General features: G+C 48.5%; 1 protein-coding gene across 1 annotated transcript in view; it reads left to right on the forward strand.

Moving 5' to 3' along the window:
- The first annotated feature begins 578 nt into the window (after positions 1-578).
- DLGAP3 (DLG associated protein 3) overlaps positions 579-18,316 on the forward strand; it is a 35,620-nt gene continuing 17,882 nt past the window's right edge. Inside the window, 8 exon segments of the mRNA XM_023758536.1 lie at positions 579-640; positions 2,106-3,263; positions 7,380-7,585; positions 8,259-8,331; positions 8,952-8,969; positions 17,879-17,947; positions 17,949-17,978; positions 17,980-18,095. Of these exon segments, the coding sequence (XP_023614304.1) occupies positions 2,157-3,263; positions 7,380-7,585; positions 8,259-8,331; positions 8,952-8,969; positions 17,879-17,947; positions 17,949-17,978; positions 17,980-18,095 (1,619 nt within the window). The 5' untranslated portion in view covers positions 579-640; positions 2,106-2,156.

The raw sequence follows: 18,316 nt of genomic DNA on the forward strand, positions 1-18,316 counted from the left end.
GTACAGAAAGTCTTTGAGGGAAGGTGGGGCTTAATATGAGCAAGTGGGAAAGGGGAAGGGCTGGGGTAGGGAGGTGGATGAAAGGAAATTCTAGGAGGAGGGACCAGTTTGTGTGAAAATACAGCGCCCTAAAATAACCCTGTTATGTAAGAGGTTGTTCCCCTGTTAGATTATAAGCCCCTCGATGACAGGGATCACACTTACATCACCTTTATACACTTCTCACTCAGAATCTGGTTTATGGTAGCGGCTGAACAAAATTTAGTGAAATGGAATCATATTGGAGGGCAATGAAAATGCAGTGGCTCAGCACCATGGACAGATCACTAAGACACCTGCAGTTGGAGGTAGTCCAACCTGTAAGCTCATTTCCATGTATTTGCATAATGAAGCCAACCACATTTCCCTAGGGGTCCAAAGGCTCTGCATCATGGGAGATACAATCAGTCCTGGTTTGGGGGGTTGGGAACGGAAATGGGCAAAGCCAGAGGCTGGTTCTCTGAGGACTCTGGGAGACTGTCCTTTGCTCTCTTCACCATCCTTTTCTTTTTCATCAGGAGCCAGTGGTCCTGAGCCTTCTGAAGTTAGGATTCTGCCTGGTGGTGAGGATCCTGACACCAAGGATGGGACACCCAGGATGGTGAGTCTAGTGGGAGAGTCTGGGAGATGGGGATTAGATTGAGGTTCTCAAACCAGAATTAACTTGAGTTTGAATCTTGATTTAAAGTGACTCACCCACTCACTGGCTTTGTGACTTACCTTTTGAGCTCGGTCTTCTCACAGGTAGATGTGGATAATATCGACACACAGGATTTCAGTGGGACTAGAGAATATTATGCACAGCACCTGGTACATAGCAAGTGCTTGGGAAATAGTAGGAGATGAGCTGTGAGTAGGATCTGGAGGAAGGCTGAAACACGATGGATATTAGGAGGTGGTGGGTGGGGAGCAAGGGAGGATGAGTCTTGAAGGGGCTGTTGTCTGGAGTCTTTGATGCTGTCATCCCCTCCTGGTCAGCAGATGGCCCAGGAGCCTGGTCTGGGATGAGGGAGGGCGCCGTCTGCCAGCATCTCAGTCCCCGTTCCTCCTGCTGTCACCCCCTCCTGCCATAGCTCCTGTCCTGGCAGCTCTGGAGTCCTGATTGGAGGCAGTTCTTGCTGAGAGCTGACCTCTCTGTCCTGTAGCCGTGGCCAGCCTGGGAAGGGGGCCAGGGGCACTGCTTTCAACATTTTCTCTCCATCACTCCCTGCCCTGCGAGCCCGCTGTTCCTGGGAGGTGGAACTCCTGGGTTCCAATCCCAGTTTAGGATTCAGACGCTGCCTTGTACAGCCAGCGTTCCTCCCATTTATGGTCTCTGCACCCTTCATGATTCCCCTTTAGTGGAATGGGGGTGGCAGGTAGGGGTAACAGGCCAAAGGGGAAATTCCAGGGGGGAATATTTGAAATCCGGAAGAGGAAAGGAGTCATCTTAGGTTATTCCTTCGTACCTCAGTCTTGGGGAGAGGGAGAATGAGCCTGCAGCCAGATGGAAGGAACTGGGTGTGAAAGGAAGGGGAGGGGTTTTCCTGCATAATCAAGCTGGATATTTAGATTTGGGTCTGTATATTCTCTTTGGTTATTGCTGCTGGGAGTTGCGACTCTGGAGCCTGGCTCTTCACAGCAGTGGAAGTGGGTAGGGATGGGTCAGAGGGTGTGTCCCTGGATCAATTTGCCTAAAGTCAGCTTGTTAAAAGCCAGTTCACTTAATGACTGGTTTCTTTGAATGTTTTGTACATCTGTTTGGGTATCCTTTTATTTCTGGTAACCCTGGGATTTTTTTTTTAAAAACACAGCCATTTGGCTGCAGGCATTTCCTTTTGTGAATAAATATTTATCAGATTTGCAGCATTTGATGAATGACAGTATTATTTTGTGCCCTTGTGAGTGTCTTTGTCTAGCATGATTCTTTTAAGGACTTTAAGTCCATTTGTGGAAAGATAGTACAATTAATCTCCATAAATTGATATGCGTAATTACCTAAAGGGATACCAGAATCCTAATAAAAGATAGTTTTAGGTAAAGTGGCCTGTTGTTCAGTCTGAATCCCTTTTCTCCCTGTCTCCCAGGAGGTTCTTGGGGCCTGGCCCCCAACACTATGAAGAGCCCTTACTGAGGCCATGAGGGGTTACCATGGCGACCGAGGCAGCCATCCCCGCCCAACCCGCTTTGCTGACCAGCAGCATATGGACGTGGGCCCAGCTGCCAGGGCCCCGTACCTGCTGGGCTCCGGGGAGGCCTTCTCCACCGAGCCCCGCTTCTGTGCCCCAAGAGCTGGCCTGGGACACCTTTCTCCGGAAGGGCCCCTGAGCCTGAGTGAGGGGCCATCGGTAGGCCCTGAGGGAGGGCCAGGGGGGACTGGAATTGGGGGGGGTAGCAGCACCTTCCCCAGGATGTACCCCGGCCAGGGCCCCTTCGACACCTGTGAAGACTGTGTGGGCCACCCACAGGGCAAGGGTGCCCCCCGCCTGCCTCCTACACTCCTGGACCAGTTTGAAAAGCAGTTGCCAGTTCAGCAAGATGGCTTCCACACGCTACCTTACCAGCGAGGCCCAGCAGGGGCCGGGCCCGGGCCTGGGCCGGGGTCTGGCTCTGCCCCGGAGGCCCGCAGCGAGAGCCCCAGCCGCATCCGGCACCTTGTTCACTCCGTGCAGAAGCTCTTTGCCAAGTCCCACTCTCTGGAGGCCCCGGGGAAGCGGGACTACAATGGGCCCAAGGCTGATGGAAGAGGTGGCTCTGGGGGAGACAGCTACACTGGCCCAGGCTCCGGAGGCCCCCACACCTCCCACCACCACCACCACCATCACCACCACCACCACCACCAGTCCCGGCATGGCAAGAGGAGCAAGAGCAAGGACCGCAAGGGCGATGGGCGGCACCAGGCCAAGGCCGGGGGCTGGTGGAGCTCCGACGACAACTTGGACAGTGATAGTGGCTTCCTAGCGGGTGGGCGGCCTCCTGGGGAGCCAGGTGGTCCCTTCTGCTTGGAGGCTCCAGATGGGTCCTACCGGGACTTGAGCTTCAAGGGGCGCTCAGGCGGGTCGGAAGGCCGCTGTCTGGCCTGCACTGGCATGTCTATGTCACTGGATGGACAATCGGTTAAGCGAAATGCCTGGCATACCATGATGGTGAGCCAGGGCCGGGATGGATACCCAGGGGCCGGGCCAGGCAAGGGGCTCCTGGGTCCAGAGGCCAAGGCCAAAACCAGGACTTATCATTATCTGCAGGTGAGGCTTGGTGGGGGTGGGGAACAGATGCCCTCATAGTGTTGTCACCCAGTAAGCTCTGGAAAGGGTTGGATGGGAGCCAGCTGTTGCCATGATAGAGGTTCTAGATGCAGGGAGGTTCTGCCCTGCTTCATTCTGTAAGACCCTGAGCCACTTTTGGGACCTCGGTTTCCCCATTTGTGCAATGAAGGGGCGCTTTGATTTTGATGATGTGTGGCAGTGCCAGGAGGGCTTCCCCTTGACTTGCTGTTTTGGACAAGCTGTGCTGGCCTGTCTTGTGAGGTTGGAGGCAGAATGAGGTTGAGGATAGGCCGTGGACAGGACAGCATGGTGCTCCCTGGCTGTAGCTTCCCTTCAGATTGGAGGTCAGCAGTTGGAAAGTAGCTCTCCTGCCCCAGGCCTTCTCTCAAATCTGGGTGGTCCAGATATTGTTTGAATATGAAGGTCATTTCTAGAATGTCCCTCTGTGGAGTTTGTCATTCTGGGGTGCCTGTGGTAGGATACCCGTGAGGCTGTGGGAGAGCCCTGGGAGCCTGTCCCCTGGGTTTTCCTAGGCTGGGGGACACACTGGAGTCTGAACCAGGACAGGGCTTCCTGGGATTGGATGGTGTAGCTAATAGCTGGCTTGCTGTCCCCATCTGGTCTCACCATGGTCCACGGTCTCTGCAGATGAGGCTAAAAGCTCTGACCCCTTCTTCTTATGGAGCCGTCATCCATCCCACACTGTCCACTCTCCATCTTCTTACTGAGATGGGGTCAGGGCTCATCTCACCATCAACCTTCCTCTTTTCTGTCTCAGACACCCCTCACATAACACCTGAGCTCTTTTCTTGAGCCTTCCCATAATTTTAGGAGGAAAAGTCAATACAAATTCTGAAGTCCAGCAGACTTAGGGTTACCTCCAAGCCCACATTCCATATAGTTAATCCACAGCCATTCATTCAGTGAGCATTTCCTGTGGATACAAAGATGAAAACACAGATGCTGCTTGCGAGGAGCTGTTTAGAGGTGGGACAGATAAGGCAGCAGATAGCTTAGCGTACAGTGAAAGAAGGCTGGGATGGGAGAGAGCACAGAGGAGGCATCTCACCTGCCCCGGGATGATGGTGGCCAAGCAGCTTCTGGGAAGAATGTCCTCTGAGCTGAATCTCAGTGCAGAAGTGGATTGAGGGTATTTCAGGAAGAAGCCACAGCACGGTCAGAGGGATGGGAATTGAGCTTGCATGTGTCTCTTGGGTGTCACTGGTCTTACTGGTAAGTTGTTCACATGTTAGGGACTCTCCTGGGTGGAGAGCTCATGAAAGCTCAAGGGAACAAATGGGTCACCGTGGAAGCCAGAAGGGGTGGGAGGCAGAAGGGAGGTTGGAGACTGCTAGGATTCAGGACTTCTGGGTTGGCCTTGGATTGCCCCCTCCCTGGGTAGAGAGGTTCTCTAAGCTGCAGTTGAAGGGTCCAACCAAAAGGGCCAAGGAGGGAGTACTGACCCTTCTCCCATAACCGAGCTCTCGTCATTTCTGGAGCCTCACCGCCACTCCGCTGCTCCCTGCTGCTACTCCAGGGCTGCCCTGACCTCCCTGGGGGCTTCCTTGTTAATATGCACCTCACAGTGTCCTGCAGCAGCGGCTACGGAGTGGGAGCCCTGCAGTGTGACAGAGCGCGCCCTGGCTTTCCCATCTGCTAGCCTGCCTCTCTCTGCCTGCCTGTGGCTCCTCTCTGTAGAGTATGGAGAAGGGGAATGATCCATCAGGGTCTGGGGTTCTAGGGCATCTTATGACTAGGAGGTCTGAACCCATTTGGGGGAGGACAAGGGGATGCGGGGACCCTCCAGACAGCTTGGTGTTCCCCAGACACAAAAATGAGAAGCTGTCCCCATCAGAGTAGGTGTCTTTGATGGATTCCCAGCCCTTTTATTGAGACCCTGTTCCTCTCACCAGTCTCCAGCTCTCCCTCAACCCTGTCTCTGCGTGGGTTCCTTCATGGGGTCCCATCCCATCCCTGGTCTCTGTCCCCTCACCTAGCTTCATCCCAGAGTCTGTGTCCCTCCCCTGAACCCTGACCCCTCAGACCTCCAGTCCCACCCCAATTTAACCTGTTGTTGTTGTTTTTTATAGGTGTTTTAAATCTTCCCTCCCTGCCCCAGCTATCTCCCCCACACCTTCATTTACACTCATTCTTTACAGTGTAAGCCAACCAGCATGGACTCCCTCACTTTTCTGTCAGCCCACTCATGTAGATCCCCAGCCACCCTCATCCCTTCCTTCTTGGCTCAAGAGACGCCAGGACCACCCATCCCGGGCTGATACCTCTAGTGGGCTTAAGCCGGTCTCCCCAGGGTCCCCTCCATCCCTGAACTGTCTGTCCCCCCTCTCCCCACATTTAAAGACTATCTTTACGGGCTTTTTCACTGGTCCTGAAAACATGTCAAGTTTCTCATCCAAAAAACACACACAAAAACAACCACACATTTTTCATCAACATTATTCCCCCTTCCACCTCCCAACTTCCCTTCATATACAGGTTTTTAGACCATAGACCCCACTTCTTCACTTCTTTTCATCCTCTCCTTTACTACAGTCTGGAGAGGAATCCACTGACATCTAAAAAGAGATTTCAAATGTCCTGACAGTGGTCTCTTGCCAGCCTTCCTTGAAAGGTACCTTCCAGTGCTTATAATAATAATAGTTAACACATATTGAGCACTTGCTATGTGCTGGCATTCTATACGGCTCATTTATCCTTCCCACCAACCCTGCGATGTAGGCATAATTATCATTACCAATTCACAGACGAGGAAACGGAGGCCTAGAGATTGATCAGTTTTGCTCAAGGTCACCTAGCTAGCAAGTCACGGGCCCAGAATTTGAACATAGATCTGTTTAACTCCTGAGCTTGAATTACTAACCTCTGAATGCACTTGACATTTGACATTATCAACTCTTTTTATTCTTGAAATGTCTCCTGTTTCCACGACATGTCATTCTCCTGACTTCCCTCCTACCCCTCTGCCCACTCCTTCTCAGGTGACTTCACAGGCTCCTCTTCCCTTCTTTGCAGCCCCCTTTTTAAATGTCAGCAATTCCTCCCCAGCTCTGTCTTTTCCCCTCTGGGTACTTTCATTCACTCCTGTGGATTCAGCTGCTGCCCACGACTCCCACACGTTTGCCGCCAGCCCAGATCTCTCCATGGAATTGCAGAACCAAACATCCAACCACCTGTTCGACAGTCCTCTGCCAAACTCACCATGCGCAGCCCTGAGCTTTCACCTTCCCCCACCTGTTTCTCTGGGATTCTGTGGCTCAGCGAGCGGCAGCACCATCCCCCAGGTCCTCAGCCAGCAGCCTCCAGTCATCCTCAACTCTTCCCTGCCCCCTCACCCCCCACATCTAATCAGGCTCACTGATGCTCCTCAACACCTCTCATTTCCATCTCCTCTTCCCCTCATTGCCACTGTCTTAATTTAGGCCTCATCATCTCTTGCCTGGAGAACAGCATCAGCCTCTTAATGGGTCTCTTCTGCCACTTGCGCCTCTGCCCTACTCCTGGCCCTCACAATCCATCCTCTGTTTGGACTGTTAAAATGCTCTTTCTGAAACACAAATCTGATGTCACTCCCCTCCTTAAAACCCTCTATGGCTCCTCACAGAGGAAAGGGAGGAGAGATGGAGATTTGGGGATATAAGCAGCTTATGAGGATGAAGGACAAGGAAAGGTGAAAGGTGACTGAGGTCAGGTGACACTTCGCTGATGAGGGTGGGTTGACAGAGGTCACTTTGGCCTCTGATCTTTGACCTTTTGGCACCTACATGTCACTGTCCACCCAGACTCTCTAGGGCAGCGGTCACCAACCTTTCGGACCTCACGGACCAGCAGTGGTCCCCGGACCACCGGTTGGCGACCGCTGCTCTAGGTTGCCCTCAATTAAGTAGCACCAGGTCCATGCAGGATAACGAGGCATCTCCTGGAAGGGGGGTCTGCCTCCTGCTCTGAGTCTGCATGCTCCCGAGTGTGGCCTGCCCAAGCCAGGGTAGAGCGCCTCCCACTGGCAGTGGAGAAGAGGGTCCTGGCCTCAGATTCCGTAGGGATGTGTCTGAGAGACAGAGGCCCCTGTTCCTGCAGGTGCCGCAAGATGATTGGGGGGGTTACCCCACTGGGGGCAAGGATGGAGAGATCCCCTGTCGCAGGATGCGGAGCGGCAGCTACATCAAAGCCATGGGGGATGAGGAGAGTGGAGACTCGGATGGCAGTCCCAAGACATCTCCCAAAGCGCTGGCCCGGCGCTTTGCCTCCCGCCGCTCCTCCAGTGTGGACCAGGCCCGGATCAAGTAAGGACTGGGAGGGGAGGGGAGGGGGGGGAGGGGTGGTGGGCGGGGGGAGTGGGAAGCTGATCCTGGGTCCCTGCAGGAGGTGTGTGTAGAGTGAGTACCAGTCTGCTCCCTGTGTAAGGTTCACCTGGGGAGTATTTGTCTGCTCCATAGAAAGAAGAGGTCCTTCTAAGGCAGTGGTTCTCAACCTTCCTAATGCTGCGACCCTTTAATACAGTTCCTCATGTTGTGGTGACCCCCAATTTCATTGTTACAAATTGAACATAATTAAAGCATAGTGATTAATCACAAAAACAATATGTAATTATATATGTGCTTTCCGATGGTCTTAGGCGACCCCTGTGAAAGGGTCGTTCGACCCCCAAAGGGGTCGCGACCCACAGGTTGAGAACCACTGTTCTAAGGAAACTTATGCAATACTTTAAACAATTAAGAATTTAAATTAAAAAATATATAATTATACTAAGAAAAGAAAGAAGGGGTCCTTCTGATAGCCCCTATCTGAGTGCCTCTTTGAGAGAGTCCCTTTACCCAGGAGTCTTCTGTGGGATCTTGTCTGGGGGTTTCTGAGGGGTAGAACCTGCTCAGGGCCCCCAGTCCTCTCATTCCCCTCCCCTGCCTCCTCACAGACCCCCATTCTGAATCTGGAATCTGGAATTTTGACCTTTCCCAGCTGCTGCGTCCCACCCCGGATCCATCCCCGGAGCTCCATCCCTGGCTACAGCCGTTCCCTCACCACCGGACAGGTAGGGGGAGGCCCAGCATGCCTGGAGGAAAGGGTGGGAAGGGGGTTCAGTCTTGGCCTTAAAATCAGAGGTCTGGCCAGGGAGAGAGTGCAGGTCTGATTCTGGGGGAACTGCGAAGCCGGCCTTGGGGCTCCTGGAACTGACTTAGATTGGGGATCTCAGAGTCACTCTTAAAAACCGAGTGTCCTCAAAGTGATGAGCATGTAAGAGCACCCTCAGTTCTCCAGCCCTGTCCTGGCCTGGTTGCTCCAAGCCCACCCCCTGCAAAAGGCAGGATTGGTTGCGCAGATGGGACAGGCAGAGCTGCAGTCTCAGATGATCTGGGCTTGAGTGCTTTCCCCACCACCTGCCCCCGTGGGACCACCAGCAAGACGTTCTCTCAAGGCCTCCGTTTTCTCATCTGTAAAATGACAAGAGTAGTGGCATTTCTCTCGCAGGGGTTTTGTGAGTATTCAGTGAGAAAATGTATGCAAACCCAAGGTACCTGGCCCCAAATTGCTGTTTTATAATTTCGAGTTCTATATTTAAGTGTAGACTTTCCCTTGACTAAAGGGAAGCAATGCAGTTTAGTAATTAAATGCATGAGAGGGGTTTGAATTCCAGCTCAGCTACTTACCAAGCTGAGTGACCTGGGGCAAGTTACTTGACTTTTTTGAGCCCCATTTTTCCTATTTAAAAATAGACATCATAATAGTGTTCTTGGCACAGAGCCAACAGCCCATAAAGGTTAGCTGTTTCTACTGTTTGCTGGGGGGAAAAGCAATGCAAAGGCAATGCCAAAGGCTGGCCCATTGGCTCCTATTGTCTGCTGCTGCAGTCTCTCAGCGTCTCTTTGTTACATTTCCTGAATCAGGGAATCTGATTGGCACAGCTGTCTTTTCACATCAGACCAGCCTCTGTGGCTAAAGCCACTAGTTAATGCACAATTCTTGTTTTACTTGACCCATCAGCAATATCTAACACAGCTGATGACTCTCTCCTTCCCGAAATACCTTACTCGCTTGGCTTTGAGGACACCACACCTTTTAGGTTCTCTCTCTGACGGCTTATTCTCAGTCCGTGCCTACAACTCTCCAGGATCTGAACATTGGAGTTTTTCAGGGCTTAGTTCTTGGATTTCTCTCTACACTTACTTCTTAGGTGAGCTCCTGTCATCCAGGCTCATGGCTTTGATTATTATCGAGAGCCTGATAACTCCCAAATGTATATTTCCAGCTCAAACCCTCCCATCAATGCCAGGCATGTATATCTAATGGTATATTAAAATCTCACTTGGATATTTAGCAGACATCTCAAATCAAGATGTCTACAAATAAACTGCTGATACCCTTTCCCCCAAATTTCCTGCTCCATCCAATGTCTTCTCCATTTCAGGTACTGGCAACTTTATCCTCCCAGGAGCTCTGCTCTAAAACTTGAGTCAGTCTTGACTTCCTTCTCTTTCTCCCATCCCACAGCCAATCTTGCAGCAAATCCTTTTGGTACCACCCTCAAAATGCACCCAGGATCCCACCACTCCCCACTGCCTCCACTGTCACCACTCCGGTCCAGGCCACCATGTTCTTTTGTCTGGACTGTTGCACTGCCTTCTAGTGTGTCTCTTGCACTTGTTCTCTCTCAATATAATCAGAACAATCACTTAAAAATAGAATTATACTCACTCAAAACCCTCACCTTATTAGAGGAAAATTCAAGGACTTTACTATGACATATAAGGCCCTGCATAATCTGGCCCTAGCTACTTCTGAGTTCCTCTCTCGCACTGTTCCCTCCCCTCACCTACTCCAGCCATACTGGTCCCCTTGTTGCTCCTCTGACACCAGTCTTAGAGCCTTTGCATCTACTATTCTTTCTGCCTGGATCTCTCTCTCAGTTCTTTCAAGTATTTCCCCAAATGTTGTAAAATCTAAATTTTAGTCCTCTCCTACCCCCAAATTTCCTATTCCTCTTCTCTGTTTTTTATTTTCTTCTTCTTAGCACTTTGTGTATACATTTCATATTTCTCCTGGGAGGTATAGCTTATAATCTTTGCTTTACAGAAGAAGAAATAGGTTTAACACACTAGAGATGTCATTCTATTATCTATAATAATTTTTTTTGCCCTTAAGTCTATGTTTTGCTTTAGTATTTTCCCAGAACATTCTTTTTCCATATTTCAAAAGAATTTTGTCTCCTTATGTTTTATGTATATCTTTTGTAAATAGTTCATAGCTAGATTTTATTTTATCTACATTCTGACAATTGCTTGAGAGTGTAGTACATTTATATTTATTGTGATTTACTGATATGCTTGGATTTATTTCTGTCATCTTACCTTGTGCCTTTTATGTATCCTGCAGTTTGGGTGATGCTTCTTTTTATTTTTAATGTATTTTTATTGACTTCAGAGAGAAAGGGAGAGGGAGAGAAAGATAGAAACATCAATGAAGAGAGAGAATCATTGATCGCCTGCCTCCTGCACGCCCTCTACTGGGGATGGAGCCCGCAACCCCGAGCATGTGCCCTGACTCGGAATCCAACCTTGACCTCCTGGTTCATAGGTTGACGCTCAACCACTGAGCCACGCTGGCCGGCCGGCCTGGGCGATGCTTCTTTACTCCTTTGCTGCCTTCTTTTGGGTCAGTTGAGTTTTCTTCATTTTTCTTCCCACCAAATATCACAGTGGCTGGCAGTTATTATTCTATATTTATTTGGCAATGTCTTTTTCATTTTTGGAAGATAGTTTGCTGATCTAGAATTCCTGGTTGACAGTTTTTTTCTTTTAGCACTTTGTACTATTCTACTGCCTTCAGAGGTCATAGCTTCTGATGAAAAGCAAGTTGTTAATCATATTGCTTTTCTGTATGTGATGAATTGTTTTTCTCTTGGCTGCTATTAATGTCTTCAACTTTCAACATTTTGATTATAATGTGCCTGGATATAGATCTCTAGGTTTAACCCACTTCGGGTTCATTGAACTTCTTTGGCCATTATTTCTTTTTTTTTTTAATATATTTTTTATTGATTTTTCACAGAGAGGAAAGGAGAGGGACAGAGAGTTAGAAACATCGAGGAGAGAGAAACACCGATCAGCTGCCTCCTGCACACCCCCCACTGAGGATGTGCCTGCAACCAAGGCACATGCCCTCGACCGGAATTGAACCCGGGACCCCTGAGTCCGCAGGCCGATGTTCTATCCACTGAGCAAAACTGGCCAGGGCCATTATTTCTTCAGATATTTTTTCTTCCCCTTTATCTCTCTCTTCATCTGAAGTTCTCATTACATGTACATGGTATACTTAATGTTGTCCCATAGGTCTCTGAGTCTCTGTTCATTTCTAGTGTTTTTCCCCTCTGTTCTTCAGATTGGATAATTTATAATGATCAAGCTTCAAGTTTACTGATTATTTCTTATTCTGAGCCCTCCTAGTAAATGATTTCATTTCCGTTATTGTACTTTTCAGCTTCTGAATTTTCATTTGTTTATTTTTTTCTTCTTTTAAAAATAATTTCTAGCTTTTTGTTAGGATTTTATGTTCATTAAATCATTGTTGCAGTGCTTTCCTTTAAATCTTTCAACATGACTGCCTTTACTTCTTTGAACATATTTATAATAGCTGCTTTGTAGTCTTTGATCAATCAAACATTTGGGCAAATTTTCTTATTTATTTGAATATTTCATAATTTTTTGTTGAATACTAAACATTTTAGGTAATATATTATAGCAACTCTAGATTCTTTACCTCTCGAAAGTTGTTATTGTTTCGTTTATTTGTTAATCTCAAGACTAAATATGTAAAATCCATCTTCCCTGCCAAATGCAAACTCTCCTGTCTCCATCAGTTTTATTCTTGTTTTTATTTTTAAGCCTGGTTTCCCAGGGGTTGCCCCTGTGTCTGCATAGCTTACTGTTCAGCCAGAAATTGGTGAGAGCCTATGCTCAAAACCACACGCCAGTAAGACTTCTTCTCTCTGCTATGATTCTATGTATGGCCTGGGAAGTATAATCTCCAGATGTTTTCAGGTCTGCCCTGGCTTGTACTTTTCACCAGGCTCTCTTGTGTTTCCTTTGCACATGTGCACAGACTCCATTGACTCAGGGCCTCTCTGGTTTCTGGTGTGCATGCACCCAGCCTCTAGTTAACCCAGGATATGTGGAGAGCTTATCAAACTGCTTATGGCTATCTCACCCCCCACCTGGAACTCCCCATTAAATTCCTGGTTAGTCTGCCAGTCCATAGCTTGCCCCAAACAGTGCCAAAAACTCAGCCTCCCAATGCTGCTGGCTATTCCTGTTTTTGACACTCCAGTCTACAGACGATGCTCCAATTAGGTGAGGTCCCTTCGTCATTAGCACTGAAACAGCTAGTTTTCACAGCCTGCTCCACCCTTGTTGAACTATTGCAACTAATAGAGCTGGGAGCTGGGGGTAATGAGCGCAGCTCCAGGCAAGGATACCACAGATTCATGCTGTTCTTACCCAAAGTTCAGTACTTTTCATTGATAAATGCTTTGATTGATTTTCAGAGTGATGAAATAATTGTTTTTGGCAGTTTTGTCCATGTGGGATAGGATTTGGTGTTCTCCTTTCTCTGTCATGCCTGAAATTGGAAGTCTAGAAATTTCTCAACTACCATCATTATTATCTCTTCAAGTATTGCCTCTTCCAAATTCTATCTGGTCTCTCCTCTGAGACTCCTATTAGTTGTATGTGGGACTTCTTATTCTTTCCTCCACGTGTCTTAACCTCTCCTTCATTTTTTCCACCTCTTTGCCTCTCTATGCTCCCATCTGGTAAGTTTCTCAGAGATATCTTCTGGTTCACTAAATTTTTCTTCAGTTGTGTCTCATCTACTGTTTAACTCATTGTGTTTTTAATTTCACTGACTTTTTTTTTCTTCATTTCTAGAAATCTAATTTGGTTCCTTTTTAAATCTTCATAGTTTTTATTCCCCAAAGCTTTTATTCTCTTCTTATATTTTCAGTTTTATATTTTAAGTTTTAGAAATTTTAAGCACAGTTTAAAAGCTAATCTGTTTGAGCTAAGGTAACACTAGCTGCTGATACAGGTAAACCTTGAATTCTCAGGAAGTTTAGTTCTTGTTTGTGTCATAGTTTGTATTAGTTATATATCGCTACATAATGAGTTACCCCAAGCACAGTGTCTTAGAACAACAAATATTTCTTATCTCATAGTTTCTGTGGGCCAGAAATCTGAGCACAACATAGCTGAGTGCCACCTGGGTCAGTGTCTCACAGGCTTCAGTCAAGGTGTTAGCAAGGCTGCAGTCATTTAAGGCTTGACTGGAGGAAGATCTGCTGTCGACAGCCCTCAGATCTTGCAGGCTGTTGGCCAGAGGCTACAGTTTCTTGACATGTGGGACTCACCATAGGGCTACTCACAACATAACAGCTTACTTTCCCCAGAGCAAAGGCTCTGAGAGAGCTAGAGAAGGTATCCAACATGAAAGCCACAATCTTTTTGTAATCAAATCTTTGAAGTGACATTCCTTTGTATCTGCCATATTCTATTAATTAGTAGTGGGCCAATAAGTCTAGTTCACACTCACTGGGAGGGGATGCATAAGGGTGTGAATGCCAGCAGTTGGAAATCATTAGGGGCCATGTCAGAGGTTGTCTGTCTCTCAGTTTAATATTAGCTCATCTTAAGAAAAAAAAATTAGCTCATCTTCAATGGAGCTTTATCTGTGAGAATCCTGAGCCTGGGTTAGGAGTAGTTCCCCCAGAAAATATTTTGGGCTTCTATTAGACAATTAGACAATTCTTGGTCTGGGACCATTTTATGTTAAATTTTAATTTAGGTGGGTCTGGCCCCTGCAGGCCCATGCAGACACAGAAGCCTGTGTCTGTGAGAAGATTAGCTTGTAGGTACAAATTCTTAAAAGGGTTGCTTCCTTTCCCTTTCCCACAGTGCCTAGACTATGGGCTAGCTTCCTTCTCATCTGTCTGTGCTAATAATATTTTTCCCTAGTTTACTTTTCATCAAAGGTTTTCTCTTTTCCTACTTTTATTCAGGTTCTCATTTGGTTCCGTGCTTCATGTGGGCCCAGAGCCTTACAGCTGCCCCCAAGTGGGTGCTAAAACCTAAGCCCTTTGATTACTGAGACCAGCAACGCCCCCTTCCCCTTCCACCTCCACTAGGCTGTTTGCAGCATTGGCTCACACAGTTAATATTCTGAATTTCCAGTTTCCTCTTTGCTTTTTCCCCCTGGGGACTTATCTTGCTTTCTTGCGAGCTCAGCTATGCATATAAAGCAACGTTTGTTATATTTTATCCGGTGTTTTAGAGTGTTTTGAAATGGGAGGGTTTTTCAAGGTTATCTAAACTATATGCCATATATAAAGTATACAGCCTAGCCCCCAATTGGACAATCTACCACGGACAATTTTCAATGAGTCCCAACAAAGTATTTTCTTCTAAATATCCCCCTCCCGTGGAAATATTTATTGAGTCTGAATCTGGGTTGGAGAAAAGGCTCAGATTCTTATTTCCCAAGAGGTTCCTTTTGACCTTGACTCTTCTGAAAGTGGGAGCTAAGGAACAGGGTGGGAGGAAGGCAGTCCAGGAATCATAGGAGAATTCCAAGTCTAATGTTACCATTTCATAATCGTAATACAGTAAACACCAACTTGAGGTGTAATATTCCTCTGAGAGGCTATATGATTCTGTATTTCCCTTGGGTCCTGGTTTTCCTGTTCAAGTCCAGAAACTCCTCTTGGCCTGTACAGATGGGAGGTGTGTGGCTCCAGGGGGCTTCTCGCCCTTTCTCTCTCTGCCTTGCCATAGAGTTCATTGTGGGGATAACATATGGTTGGGATTTCAAGAGCTTCAGAACCCCTGGGAAAGAGAGGTCTCCGAGAGGTATTTCCATGGCGATTTAAGAACCTCCTGCTACTAATAATAGTAGCTGATGTTCACTGAGCATCTGCTGCATGTCAGTTATTATGCCTAGTGCTTTACACACAGAAGAGGGCTGGAGGTACAGAGATAAGCCGCTAAGTGAGAGTTCTTCCATCACTGGATTCCTGACTGGAGACCAGATTGCTCTCTGCTCCACCAGGGACCCTCTGGGCTGGATTGGTTCTAGTGGGGGAGTATCCTGAGCCTGGCCTAGAAGTAGCAGGAGTTAGATCAGCCCCTGAGCCTCAGGAAATACCCTGCCACTGCTGGTCCTTGGTACCCCAGAGGCCCACAGATAGGAAACTGAGAGGGAGACTCACAAGAGTCATGGTGAAGCCACAGCTGCCTAGGGGTGGGGCTTATGCCACTCAAATGTGGGCGAACTTCCCAGGATCTTGGATTGATTTTTCCATGGCCTATGACTTTTGTACACTTGTAATAAAGTTCCTTCAGAAAAAACTGCCAGAAGAAGTCCAGACAGTCCTTTTTTAAATGACTGGCCCCACGTTAGAACCACTGAGTTTGGGATCTCCAGTTAATTTGGCTCTGAGCTTCGAAGCAGAGAGAGGCATAGAGTAAAAGAGCCCTGGGGTCAGATCCTTGAGGTGCGGGCCTGAGTTCATGTCAATTTAACAAGCTCTCCGGGAGATTCTGCTGTTCAGTCAGCCTGGCATGAGAGCCAGGAGACCTGGCACTTCACTGGTTTTACCACGTACAAGTTGGGCATCCGTAGATAATTCATCTGCCCTCTCTGGGCCTTAGTTTGCCTATTGGTAGAACGGGATGAAAAATTCCTCCTCCATTTGATGTAGAATCTTGTGGTAGCATATTATGCTTTTGAGGCTAAGTTATGGAAACACTGAGCTGTATTTTACACATGGATCAAGCCACTCCTTTGGGCCTCTGTGGACTGCACGTAAATATGATGCCACGAGGCTGAGAGATGTCACAAGTGGCCGCCATGGGATACTTGCTGTCACACTCACCATGTGGATGCTACTGAGGCCCTTGTCCATGACTTCATTCCAGGGCCTCTACATAATCACTCGTGGGGGAATTTCTTTTGGGCTCCATGACAGGAAGAGTTGTGGTTCTCATGATCGAGGGCCTGTGTTTACCAGATAGGCCCTGAGACCTCGGCCTGCCACTGACTGAGTGCTGACTGTGTGCCAGTGTCTGCACATAGTGCCTCACAGGGTTGTTTTGTTTTGTTTTGTTTTTTACTCCTTCAAACAGACCATGAAGATGGTACCATTAGCATTCCCATTTGACAGGGGCCCCAAAACTTTAACTTTCTCAGGCCACACTGCTAAGAAGTAGGGGGGGCCAGCACTTGAGTTCAGCTGGTCTCACTTCATAACTCGTGTGGGCAACCCATAGGCTGTACCCCTCGATGCTTTGGCTGCTCTGAAGCTCAGGGTCAAATGTGCACCCATTTTGTGCTCTGGATATAGAGCTTACCACTGGACCACTTCCTTTTCCTACCTTTATTTTTTTCCTTTGAGCCAGTTGGCTCATATAATGCAAACGAAGCTGCAGCCTCCGTGGTATATTTAGTCTTAGTGCAGTGTTGTGTGACAGGATTCTGTGAACAACATTTTTGTTTTGCTCTTTTCTTAGTTGCATTAATTTTTTTTGGTAACACTATGGATTCTGCACCACAGAATATCAGAAATAAAAACGAGAACAATGCTCAGTGGATAGAGCATTGGCCTGCGGACCAAAGGGCCCTGGGTTGAATTCTGGTCAAGGGCACATACTTCAGTAGCAGGCTCCTTCCCGGCCCCGGCCCTGGTTGGGGCTCGTGCAGGAGACAACCAATCAATGTGTTTCTCTCACATCGATATTTCTCTCTGTTTTTCCCTCTCTCTTCCACTCTCTCTAAAAATCAATGGAAAAATATCCTTAGGTGAGGATTAAAAAAATAAAAATAAATAAAAATAAAAACAAGAACCTCATCCAACAATGGCTGAACTTCCCTTAGAGGTGGAGGGCAGGGAAGGAACCAGTAGGCCAAACCAGAGCCCTAGTTAGTAGGCAGAAGGTGGGGGAGTCCTGGAAACTTGAAACTTAATAATTTTTGCTTCACCCTTACCTGTTATTTCTGTCCTGCCACATGGTGTATATCTCTATAAGTTGCTTTCAATCAGATTTACAACGTAGTGGATCATAAATAATAAAATAAAAACTAGCCTTCCCTGCAGCCCTGCACCCCCATAGTGGGCAAGAGGGTGCCTGTCAAGTCAGGGTCAGGTGAGAGAAACGTGAGGGGCTAGCGCTAGCCCTACACCCAGAGCACAGGTGGAGAGGAAGATGGGGTGGTCTGGAGGCTGAGGTACAGCCACACATCTGGGAGAGGCATAGATGGGGCAGAGGGAGGAGTATTTAGAGGAAAGACTGGACCCCTAAGTCTGGCCTTAAGGCATTTTGGGGAACAGCACAGGGCAGAGGCGCCTTCATCTTTCTTTGCAGAGAAAGAGGGTTTCTTTTAGTCCAAATGTAGAAGAGTCGCACAGAGACACCGCCTCTGCAGATCTAGACATAGTCCTATGGCAGAGTGCCTCGGAGACACCCCCACCCCTCCCACCCCCGGTAACTCTCCCTCTCGCCCCTGTCCCCAAGCTCCAGCGAAGGAGCTGAGCCAAGCAACTGGGAGGGCTGTGTGCGGGGTCTGTGTTTTGGGGGAGGCTTTGAGTTCCCAAAGCCGTGGACGCCCCTGGACCTGCCCGGCTGTTTCCGCATGCGGGAGCCACAGCTAACTCCGGGCCCATCCAGGCCCGGCTGCTCTCAAAGACGACGACTGCCTGCCCCCTCCTTTGCTGGCCCCTGCCTCTGTCTCAGGGGAGGCCCCGGCTCCCTGTGAGTACGCCTCGCTGGCCCCCAGCTGGGCCTAGGTCGGAGAGAGCCCTGGGTGCTGGTTCTGACCCCCGCCGCAGCCGTGCGTTGTGACCTTGGGCAGGTCGCTGGGCCCTCTGGGGTGGATGATGGGGAGAACAACCCTTGGCTCCGTGCGTGGCAGCACGTGGAGTCCTGGGCACCGCGTGGGTGTATGGGGTGGCGGGACACGGACGGTAGGTAGCCGGG

Source organism: Myotis lucifugus, unplaced genomic scaffold (assembly GCF_000147115.1).
Source record: "Myotis lucifugus unplaced genomic scaffold, Myoluc2.0 scaffold_131, whole genome shotgun sequence".
NCBI classification, from domain to species: Eukaryota; Metazoa; Chordata; class Mammalia; order Chiroptera; family Vespertilionidae; genus Myotis; species Myotis lucifugus.